The sequence below is a fragment of the Urocitellus parryii genome, chromosome 8 (assembly GCF_045843805.1).
Source record: "Urocitellus parryii isolate mUroPar1 chromosome 8, mUroPar1.hap1, whole genome shotgun sequence".
In the NCBI taxonomy this organism is placed as follows: Eukaryota; Metazoa; Chordata; class Mammalia; order Rodentia; family Sciuridae; genus Urocitellus; species Urocitellus parryii.
Genome location: NC_135538.1, coordinates 83,654,079 through 83,666,370, shown reverse-complemented (window position 1 = coordinate 83,666,370; position 12,292 = coordinate 83,654,079). Strand labels below are relative to the sequence as shown.

The 12,292-nt window shown below is 38.4% G+C and overlaps 1 protein-coding gene across 1 annotated transcript in view; it reads left to right on the top strand.

Annotated features, from left to right (window-relative positions):
* Window positions 1–3,311: 3,311 nt before the first annotated feature.
* The window catches only part of Mto1 (mitochondrial tRNA translation optimization 1), a 32,788-nt gene continuing 23,807 nt past the window's right edge, over window positions 3,312–12,292 (top strand). Inside the window, exons 1-3 of the mRNA XM_026391325.2 lie at window positions 3,312–3,625; window positions 8,112–8,311; window positions 8,392–8,509. Of these exons, the coding sequence (XP_026247110.2) occupies window positions 3,412–3,625; window positions 8,112–8,311; window positions 8,392–8,509 (532 nt within the window). The 5' untranslated portion in view covers window positions 3,312–3,411. The remainder of the gene's footprint in view (window positions 3,626–8,111; window positions 8,312–8,391; window positions 8,510–12,292) is intronic.

Genomic DNA, 12,292 nt, shown 5'->3' with positions numbered 1-12,292 from the left:
ACCTCAGACTCTAAACCCCATCAAAACAACCTCCAGGCTGGGTTGGGGCCCAGTGACTGGGGTAGTGCCTCACGTGTGAGGCACTGGGTTTGATCCTCAGCACCACATAAAAATAAATAAAATAAAGGTATGTATCCATCTACAACTAAAATAAATATTTTTTAAACCATCCAGACTGCTTCTGCTATTGTGATTCCAGAGTATCTCAGTGTAGGCTTTCAAATATCTATTTACAAAACCAAGCTTCCTCCTTAATAGAAATACATTTTAGACAGGAACCTCCTGGGTTTAGAAAGCCTTGATTACTTTGTAAAAACTATCTTAACCATTTTTAAGTGTACAACTCAGTGGCAAGTAGATTTACATCATTGTGAACCATCTCTATCAATCCATATCCAGTTGGAATCCATCTGAGTCCAATTCTGTCTTGAAAGACTGAAATTCTGTAATCTTAAACAACTCCCCCTCCCCCAAATTCTTGGAAAACACCACTCTTTCTGTGATTTTACTACCCTTAGTACTTTAAGTCAGTGGAATCATACAGTATTTCTCTTAAACAAAATTATTCTATATTGTAGGATATATGAGAATATGCTTCCTTTTTATGGCTGAATAATATTTCATTGTATATACATATCACATTGTGTTTATCCCTTTATCTGACAATGGACAAAAATGCCTTGATTTCTTTTCTTTTCTCTCCTTCCTTCCTCTTTCTTTTTTTCTGCTTCCCTCTCCTCTCTCCAAGTCCCACAATGGGATCCCTGTGGATCAACCCCGTTTAAGTTACCTATTGACCAAAGTGATCCCCACAAAAAACTAACAAGAAGGCAGTACCAGGTACTGTGGTACAGGCCAGTAACCCCAGTGACTAGGGAGGCTGAGGAAGATGGATAGCAAGTTCCAAGCCAGCTTTAGCAACTTAACCAGGCCCCCTGCAACTTAGCAAGACATTCCCTCTCAAAAAAAAAGAAAAAAAAAAGGAGGCAGCCATGCATCCTCTAGAGATGAAAAAAAGGAGATCTGGAGCAGGTGGTTAGTCATCATGGAAGGTGGCAGTGTCAGGGTACCCCCACCCAGTGTAATCCTACAGCCTGTTCCTACTTTCCCAGAAGAGATGAACACCTCCAATGCCATGACCCAGGCTGGAACAAGGCCCAACTTCCCATGTTGCCCAAACTCCAAACCTAGAAGGTGGAACCCATGGGGGAAGGGCTGCTTTCATGGAATCCTGTAAATGATTTCACCACCAGTTTAAAGCTCTCTTCCAACAATCTCTAAAATCCTCTACAGTCCATTAGTATTTGCTCAACCAAAAATGTGCAAGCCACAATTCACCAGACCAGATCAAATAATAATTCTACTGCTGGTCTGTCAAAAGAGGAAAACTCCAGGGAAAAAAAGGAAAACTTTCTTTCTTTTTTTAAATATTCTTAGTTGTTAATGGACCTTTATTTATTTGTATGTGGTGCTGAGAATCGAACCCAGTACTTCATGTATGCTAGGCAAGCACTTTACCACTGAGCCACAACCCCAGCCCAGGAAAACTTTCTTTGCTCAATCTTGCCACAGAAACCGGTGTCCAAATCACAGTGGGAATGACTTTTTAGTTGAGTCTTGATGTGGAGCTTGGATTTTATCTAGTAAGAAAATCCATGAAATTAGTTTATGTGTATATATTTTATTTATTTGATTTTTACATCTTTATTCTGTGTGAGGAGGTGAGTGCTACTGAGAATTGAACCCAAGGGCACTTCACCACTGAGTTACATCCCCAGCTCTTTTTATTTCTGAGACAGGGTCTTGCTAAATTGCCCAGGCTGGCCTCTAATTTGCAATCCTCCTGCCTCAGAAGTCTCTGGGATTGCAGGTGTCAGGCAAGTTATGGGTTCTTTTTTTTTTTTTTTTTTTTTAGGAGAGAGAGAGAGAGAGAGAGAGAGAGAATTTTCAATATTTATTTTTTTTTCTAGTTCTCGGCGGACACAACATTCTTGTTGGTATGTGGTGCTGAGGATTGAACCCGGGCCGCACGCATGCCAGGCGAGCGCGCTACCGCTTGAGCCACATCCCCAGCCCAAGTTATGGGTTCTTTAGCTCTTCAAATTTTAAGGTGGGAGCCTGTGGCCCATGCCTGTAATCCCAGCAACTCAGGAGGCTGAGGCAGAAGGATCTCAAGTTCCAGTCCAGCCTTGGCAACATAGAGAAACCCTCAGCAACTTAGTGAGACCCTGCTCCAATAGAAAAAAATAAAAAGGACTAGAGATGTTGCTCAGTGCTAAAGTGTCTCTGGGTTCAATCCTCATTACCACCCTCAAAATAAAGTGACATTTAACTTTACACTCTTTTGTATTTCTGTAAGGTTTAAATTGCACATAAAGAATGTTTATTTTCAATAAGATAACAAAACGATATATTTGAGAGGTTTTTGTTTTGTTTTGTTTTGTTTTTCCTGGTACTGGGGAATGAAGTTGGTTTTTGTTGTTGTTGTTAAGACTTTTGCTAGATTGAGCTGAATCCTGCCTCAGCCTCAGGATCAGTTGGGATACAGGCATGAGCCACCGTGCCTGGCGTTATATTTGATAATTTTAATAATCAGAGCAGTAAAACTGCAACATGGATTGCTTCTCTACCTAGTCAAATTTCCTATCTGAGGAAGATTTTTAAGAATACTACATTTCAAGCCGGGTACCAAGGAGCAGGACTGTAACTCCAGGGGCTCTTATGTCTTAAGCCAGCCTCAGCCACGGGGAGGCGCTAAGCCACTCAGTGTGACCCTGTCTCTAAATAAAATACAAAATAGGGCTGGAGATGTGGCTCAGTGGTCAAGTGCCCCTGTGTTCAATTCTCCGTATGGCCCACCCCACCACTCCCAAAAAATTACATTTCATAAGCAGGACATTTAGTCTCCAACCATTTAATCCACTAATAGGCCACTATGAGTCTTTCATCCATCAATATATTTGAACTTCTTTCGAATCTATTCGTATTTTCAGACTCTAGTTTTTATAGACAAGACGATAATGTACCAGAAAATTCAAAGAACATAGTAAGTCAAACCTATCAAATTTATTGTCCGAGGGTGGCCATTTAGTAATAATGACTGCAACTCCCGGAAAAGCCAAAAAAGGAACTTCCGTGGGAACCCCCAACTCTGAGCTGTAAGTAATCATAAAGACTGGAGTTGACGGGAAAAGAATGCACCCACCCGCTGGGTCCCGTCCGTCGTTAGGCAGTGTCTCTGATCTTACAGTCGCGCCAAACAGCCAGTCAGTGGTGACGCTGGACGTAGAGTGCTACGTCATGACGTCAGAGGGAAGATGGCTGCGCCCTGTAGATTGTCTGTCCCCTAGATTTTTTTGCGTCTCGCTCGTGTTTGCTTGAAAGTCTGGATTTTTGTGGTCTTCTCTCAGCATGTTCTCCTTCCGGCGCTGTGGCCGCAGGGTCGCAACTTCTCTCACTAAACAACACCTTCCGTTTGCCGGGTTAAGCCGAGACAGCGCCGCGCCTTCCCCCCACTTCGATGTGGTAGTTATAGGTGGAGGACATGCTGGGACCGAGGCAGCCGCTGCCGCCGCTCGGTGCGGCTCCCGGACCCTACTTCTCACGCACCGCGTGGACACGATAGGTGAGGAGCGTGAGTGGTGTGGAGCCTGGCGTAGGACGCAGTAGTCAATACCCGCTTCTGTCCACACCCCCGTGGGCGAGCTGTCTCTTCTCCCAAAGCTATTGAGAATCCCAACTCCTGTGGTTTTAGCTTTTTTTTTTTTTTAATTGTATGAGAGATTGAACCGAGAGGTGCTTAATTGCTGAGCCACATACCCGGCCGTTTTTATTTCTTATTTTGAGATAGAATCTTGCAAAAGTGGCTTAAGGGCTTGGCTAAATTGCAGAGACTGATTGTGAGCTTGCGATCACTCTCAACCTACTGAGCCGCTGGGATTGTGGCGTGCCCTACCGCGCCCGGCGGTATTAGCTTTTATTAATGTGTCACAGGGATCACGCTGGCCCGCCCTAGAACTCTGTATTAATCTATTCTTCGGACCCGCGGAGTGTTGCTGTTGACCAAAGTATTCATTTGCGGGGATGATGGAGAGAGGGAGAGCGTGGTGCGTCCAGGAAAGGAGAAACTTCAGAAATATTGACGGCAGCTTCTTAGTTCATTGTTGAGTTTACCCTCTCCTGTCTTTGTTACTTCAGATCAAGGGTGGACTGACATTATTCACAATCGTTTATTAAAGAATAGTTAATTTTTTATTGAAATTTTATGAAGCCCTTTGGATAACAATACTATTTACTGCATCATGTATTTCTAATGGATGTGTATTTCTCAGTTTTGCGCTTAGGACCTGAATACTACTACCCTCTCCCCTTGTAACGGGTATTGGATGGTCAGGCCATCTTTGACAACAGGACTACTATTCTAGCATCATGGTAGATGCTTGTTGAAACATCATCTTATAAATTATGCGTGCCTATGCCTTTCCTCCTGCCTTTTGCAGGAGGAAATGAGGAGTAATTGAAATATTTACTGTTTTTGTAAAAGTTGTGAATTTAATCTCACCTACTCAGAAGACTGAGGCAGGTTTGAGGTCAGCTTGGGCAATTTAGTGAGGCTCAGTCTCAAAATAGAAAATAAAAAGGGCTGGGGATTTGGCTCAGTGAGGGAGTGCTTGCCTAGCATATGAAAGGTCTGGGTTCAACCACCAATACTGCAAATATAATAGTAAATAAAATTGTGAACGAATCCCATATTTTGTATATGCTAAAATACTTTTTAGAAATTATTACTCAACTCATAACTGGAGAAATATACACCTTTCACAGGGATTCTTTTAGGGGAGAAGAGGTTTTATGATTTCCAAAAAGATTTTACTTTGATTATTGTACATTCTAATGTTGTTTGCATTTTTTTAAAGCCACTTTAGTAAGACCCTGTCTTCAAAGAAAAAAATAAAAAAGGTGGGGCTCAGTACTGAAGTGCCCCTGGGTTCAATCCCTAGTACAACAACAACAAAATTAAATTGTGTATAATAAGAGTTAAAAGCTCTCATTCTGATAAGTAACAATATCTAAAACAGAGACCACAACTTCAGTGTTCTCGGAGCCAAACATGTAATTTAAATGTGTGAAGCTGAGTGGATATAAAACAACATGGAATAATGGTAACACTGGAGAGCTGGAAAGTAACCTTTCCATTTACCAGTTTTATTTATATTTAATAAAATTTATGTTTTCCAAGCAGAATCTCACAGGTAAACCACTGGATTCTGATCTAAAAGTATCTAAAATGTGTCTTTTCTAAAGCTGGGAAGATTATTGCTTGAAAGTGGTACAGAGTAATAGGGGGAAAAAACTTCACAATATCTTTCCATATTTCTAGTTTTTATTTTAGTTACTAATTCATTAGCAAACAGTTCAAAATTTTGTGTGTGATTAAATTATTTTTGTATGTGTATTTTGTTTATTCTAAGCAAAAAGTGCTTGTCTGATATATATACAGTTAATATGTTGTCTGGGAGTAGGGAGGGGGTAGAGTGGTAAATGGTATAAGATTGCATCTGAATTGATAATTGGGAATTAATTATTCTCTAGTTTTTGATTTTCATGTTTGTATAATAAAATATTAAACATTTTAATGTGAAATAATATATTGACTTGATCATTTGGGGGTACAAATTGATTGCAATTTATTTATCTACCTGGCAGTACTGGGGATCAAACCCATGACACAATAGGCAAGTGCTCTACCACTGAGCTATACTCCAGCCCTTTTTCTTTTATTTTGAGTAGGGTCTCCCCAAATTGCTGAGGTTGGCCTGGAAATTTACAATGTTCCTCAACCTCCAGAATAGCTAGGATTATGTGCCTGGCAAATTGGTTACTTATACAAAAACTCAATACTATGAAAAATGTTCACTGTGCTTATTAATTTTATGCAAAGTGTGTGTAACACCTTTCTAATGTTCATATAAGGGCATAAATTGTAAATATTTGTATACATTTTGAGAAAATGGTCAGTATAGAGGATTCTTTAATGTAACTGGTAATGAAAATTATCTTAGAGTAAAAATAATTGTAAAAAAATTCAATATAAGGGCTAGGGATGTAGCTCATTAGTAGAGCATATGCTTAGCTTGCACACGTCCCTGGATTTAATCTCCAGCCCCACCAAAAAAAACAGTGAAATTACGTGAATTTTTTTAAAAGTGAAGAATGATAGGCTAAGAATATTTTACACTGATCTGAGAAATAAAATTAGTAAATTGTTATTGCTTAATCTGCAGTAGACACTGTATTAAATGTATTGTGTACATTTTCTTATTTTGAAAGTAGCAAAATCCTTTTTCAGTTGATTGGGTAAAAAGAAGAATTTGTGCTGGGCGTGGTAGCGCACGCCTGTAATCCCAGTGGCTCTAGAGGCTGAGGCAGGAGGATGGACAGTTCAAAGCCAGCCTCAGCAAAAGCAAAGTGCTAAGCAACTAAATGAGACCCTGTCTATAAATACAATACAAAACTAAGGTTGAGGATGAGCCTCAGGGGTTAAGAGCCCCTGAGTTCAATCCCTGGTACCAAAAAAAGGGGGGAGGGGAAGCTTTGTTATTTAACAAGTTTGCACATTGATTACCTCTAAGGTTGTTAATTCAGCAAACCAAAAATGTCCAAGGATTCAAATTTTTTCCTTTTCTCCATTACACCACATCTGGCCCGTCTTCAGAATAGCTATCCTCATGGTTACAAAATGGCTGCCAAATAGTTCCAGATATCACATTTAGATATAGTCATATCTATATTGAGGGGGTGGAGGGTAACAGGGATTGAACCCAAGGGTGCTTAATCATTAAGCTACACTCCCAGCCCTTTTTATTTTTTTATTCTGAGATAGGGTCTTGCTAAGTTCCTGAGGCTGACTTTGAACTTGTGATCCTCCTCCCTCAGCTTCTCAAGCCCCTGGGATTACCAGCATGTGCCATCATGCCTGGCACCACATTGACAACTTTTAGAAGGGTATTTTTTCCCCTTTTTATGTCTTCAAAGAGGGTGGGGGCTAGGGGTGTAGCTCAGTAGTAGAAATTAGGTATGTTTAGCTTGTGTGAGGCCCTGGGTTTGATCCCCATTACTGCAGGAAAAAGGAGAGAAAGAAAGAGATAGCCCTTTCCTAGAGACCTGAACAGCTCCCACTTCATGACTTATTACCCTTTATCTGGCAAAGCAGGTATTGCCATGATTATACTAATAAAGACTTACTCCTAAACTCAGATGGGTCATACTCCCTGAGCACAGAGTCTCATGGATGATAGGGAGAGGAGTTACCTAAACAAAATTATTATTCTATTTCAGAGGAAAATGGTCTACTACCACTATCATTCCTGTTTTTACAGTAGGAAAACAGAAGTATAGAAAAATAGGTATCTTGCCAAAATCACATTGCTAATAAGTGGTAGATCTAGAAATTGAGCCAGATCTCTTTAACATATTTCTCCTAGACACACTCAAAATGCTCCTAACCACAGCACTATTCAGCCTCCCCACAGAGACCATTAAAAATTTTTGAAAGCTTAATGGTGACTCCAATTAATGTACAGATGTTGTGAAACTTTCCCATCCCTGAACTTCCCATAAAAATCTTTGAGGTAATCATATACGTTTAGACTTCCAAATAAGACTGAGTAGATTTAAAGGGAAGGCATAAGATATGGTCTCTACTTATGATTTAATTGTTTCTAAGAAATAAAAGGAAAGCAGTAGATGGCATTTATGAGACGTAATTGATGATAACAATGAGCCAGTGCCATGGAACTTCTTAAAAGTGTGATTGATTTAGGAAGATTTTATGAGATTCCATGTTTTATTGGAAAAGACAACCTAATGAAACAGTAAAAATGTGTATCAAAGAAAAAGATTTTTTAAAAAGTTCAGGTAGTTGTTTGTTTTTGTGGATACCCTAGACAACTGTTGCATCCCATTGGGACTTCGGAATTTTCTTTATAGCATGTTTCAAATTTTCTTTTTGTGTGTGTGTGTAAGGTGATTTAGTCACCTATATGAACATGTCCTTATTAAACACTCATTATATGCAAGGTGCTCATGTGTGTTTTGTTTGTTCTGTTTAGGTCAGATGTCCTGTAATCCTTCCTTTGGTGGCATTGGAAAGGGGCATTTAATGAGGGAAGTAGATGCCTTGGATGGCCTGTGTTCTCGAATCTGTGACCAGTCTGGTGTGCATTACAAAGTTTTAAACCGGCGTAAGGGACCAGCTGTTTGGGGACTGAGAGCTCAAATTGATAGGAAACTCTATAAACAAAACATGCAGGTAAGAATAGGACATGAAAACAGGAAAGTGTACAGTGATTATTTAACCACTGTGTTTCAATTGACATTCTCTTTTTACAGAAAGAAATCCTGAACACACCACAGCTTACTGTTCGGGAGGGAGCTGTAGAAGATCTTATTCTTGAGGAACCAGAACCTGAACATGCTGGGAAATGCCGTGTCAGTGGTGTTGTTTTGGGTAGGTATTGTACTAGTTAGAGATGGTAATAACATTGTATCAAACTCCATGTGAGAACTTTATTATAGAGCAAAATATGGAAATATTTCATTGTTGTGTTTTCTCTGTTTGGATTTAAAAAACTACATAAATGATCATATTTCTCTTTTAATTTTGAACAAATGAAGCTCAGTCAAGTTCAAATGCTGTGTTAGCATAGAACTTCACAGCCTGCTTAATTGTCTTTTTTCTCCTGATTTTTCTTTTTTCTTTTTTTTTTTTAATTAAATATAATTCTTGGGGCTGGGGATGTGGCTCAAGCGCAGCACACCTGGCATGCGTGTGGCCCGGGTTCGATCCTCAGCACTACATACAAACAAAGATGTTGTGTCCACCGAACACTAAAAAATAAATATTAAAAAAAATTCTCCCCCTCTCTCTCTCTCTCCCTCCCCCCCCCATATATATATTATATATATATATATATATATATATATATATATATATATATTTCTTTACTTTGGAAAAGTAATGAAAACCACTACCTCCCTCTCTATAGAGAACTACTTCAACTTTTTTTTTTTTTTTTGTCACTTCTGGAATATATACACCCATATTTATTTTCTTTTGATATTTTTCTTTTTCTTTTTGGTACCAAGGATTGAACTGAGGGGCACTTTGCCACTAAACTATATACCAATCCTTTTGTTCTCTTCTCTTTTTTTGGTGCTGAGGATTAAACCAGGGTATTATGCACACTACGCATGCATGAATTCTACCACTCCTCATAGCTCCAGTTATGCCACAATTTTTGATAAATAAATGGTATTTACACTGTTGTGATTATTTAAATATTTTTCACTACCCAAATGGCATAATATTGTTTACCTTCCTTTATGTTTCTTCCTCCTCTTTTTTTTTTCTCTCTTTCTTTTCTTGGTTGTTTTCCAAGACAGGGTCTCACTCACTGTGTGGCCCAGGCTGACCTCAGATTTAAGTGATCTTATTATTTCATCCCTTCAAGTATCTGGGATTATAAGCATGAACTATCATGTCCAAATATCATTTTGTTAATACTTAAATATCAAGTAATCTTCCCATTCTAATTTTCTTTTTTGATGCTTCGCTCCCAGAGAAATCAATTTCTTTAGCCCCTGAACCCTCTTTTCTATAATCAGGACTATTGCTCCTGAGGCCTGCACAGATATATTTTGAGACTTCCTTTCACTACTTTGCTGTTATATCCCTTGTTTCTTAGAGCTCCTGTCTCTTCCTTACTACCTCATTTTTACTGGAGCACATCTCCTAGGAGCTTCCTAAGAAAAGATGCATGGGAGGTAATTTTTTTTTGTCTTTATATATTCTAAAAATATGTTATTCTTCTCTCAGGTATGACTCTTAATTTGGGGCTAGTAGAGAATTCAAGGTTAGCCCTTTTTTCGAGTTTTTTTGTTTGTTTGATAACTTTATTTGATTTGTTTATTTTTTATTTGGTGCTGAGACTCGAATCCAATGCCTCACATGTGCTAGGCAAGCTCTCTACCACTGATCCACAACCCCAGCCCTCTCTTCAGAGTTTTGACAGTCTGGCTCCACTGTCTTCTAGCTTCTGGTTTTGCTTATTGAGAAGCTCAATGCTATACTGATTTAAATTTTTTCACGTGGAGGTCTTTTTTCTCTCTCTGAAAGCTTTAGTGTCTTATTTGTCTCTGGTGTTCTGATATTTAAAGATGTTGTCCCTCAGTGTACTCTGTTTATTCATTGTGATAGGGGTACTTAGTGTTTCCTTTTAATCTATAAATCTATGCCCTTGTTGGGGTATTTCTTCTCTGTTTTTTTCTTTTTCTATTGGTTCTCTGGGGGTTTCATTTAATATATAATTCTATTTTCATTTTTTTGTCATTTTCTTTTTTATTTTATTTTATTTTGGCAGTACTAGGGATTAAACCAAAGGCATTTTATCACTGAATACATCTCTAGCCCTTTTTATTTTTTATTTTGGGAAGGGTCTCCCTGAGTTTCTTAGGGCCTTGCTAAGTTGCTGAGGCTGTCTGAACGTCTGATTCTTCTGCTTTAGCCTCCTGAGCTGCTGGGATTACAAGCATGTGCTACCATGCCTGGCTAGCCAACTAGTTCTCTATATCAAGAGCATCTGCTGCTATTAGTTTCCTGTGTGTGTGTTTTTTTTTTTTTAAGTTGTAGTTGGACACAATACCTTTATTTTATTTGTTTATTTTTACATGGTGCTGAGGATCAAACCCAGGGCCTTGCATGTGCTACTCGAGTGCTCTACCACTGAGTCACAACCCCAGCCCTTCTGTGGTCTTTTTGTCTCCTTATACACAGTTGACCCTTGAACAACCCTTTCTAACTCCTAAGCAGTCAAAAATTCTCAAATAACTTTGGACTCTCAAAGTTTTATTGGTAACTATTAACCAAAAGCTTTACCAATAAGTAAGCAGTTATTAACACATACACACATATTTTTTCTGTTACATATATTTTGCATATGGTGAAAAATAGAGAACTACGAGATATCACTTTTTATTGCCATATACAATTACTAAAAAGATGAACTACTCATGTGAATTGATTAGCCTCACCAAGTTCACTTCAATAAATAGCAATAGGAGGTAGCTAAAAATTAATTTTTCTCAATTATGATTTAATACTGCATCTTTGTTTACATTTCTCTTTACTAAGAATGATGCTGTATATGCTGTGTAAAGGTTTGTGTGTGTGGGGCTGGGGATGTGGCTCAAGTGGTAGCGCGCTTGCCTGGCATGCGTGCGGCCCGGGTTCGATCCTCAGCACCACATACCAACAAAGATGTTGTGTCTGCCGAGAACTAAAAAATAAATATTAAAAATTCTCTCTCTCTCTCTCTCTCTCTCTCTCTCTCTCTCTCCCCTCTCTCACTCTCTCTTTAAAAAAAAAAAAAGGTTTGTGTGTGTGTGTGTGTGTGTGTGTGTGTGTTGCTAGCAGTGGAACCCAGAGCCTTACACATGCCAGGCAAGAACTCTACCCATGAACGTACTGTACCCCCATCTGTGTGTGGGTATGTTTGGATAAATTTTAACTTTTTATTATATATATATATATAATTTTATGGTAGTAAATGATAAAATAGACTATTATCTACATTATATACATTATATTCGTGGCATAACTTTTTCTTGGTTTTTTTAAATTTCTAAGCTATAAGGTTCATCTGGTGTATTTTTCAAACCAATTTTTTTTTCACTTGATCTATATTTGTTTTGCTTTTGAAGACTATATTGTTTCTAAAATTTGTGGTTTTGTTTGTTATAGGGATTACATTAATTACTATGATTTATTTTTTTCCTTTGTGGTGCCAGGGATAGAATCCAGGGTCTTAGGCATGCTAGGCAAGTGCTCTAGCACTGAGCTGTATCCTCATCCCAGTAACTATGGTTTTACATAGTTTGCATAAATTTCTTTTTCAATTAGTATTTACTGAATTCTCGCTGTGAATAATTACTAAATAAGCTTTATATCCTTTCATTTATTTCCTTTTCTTACCCCCACTTCCTTTCTCCTCTGGATTTAATGATTACTTGTATTATTATAGAACAATCTACCTTTAAGTCATTTGTACTCCTGTTATTTAATTTTTATATATATTATTTTTGTCTATATTTTATAGGCCTAACAATACAGGGGTTTTGTTTTTGTGGTATTAGCGCCCAGCTAATACAGTTTTTCTTTATACTGTCTAAATTAACATAAAATTTACCATTTTAACCATGTACAGTGCTGCATGCCTTTAATCCCAGCTGCAGA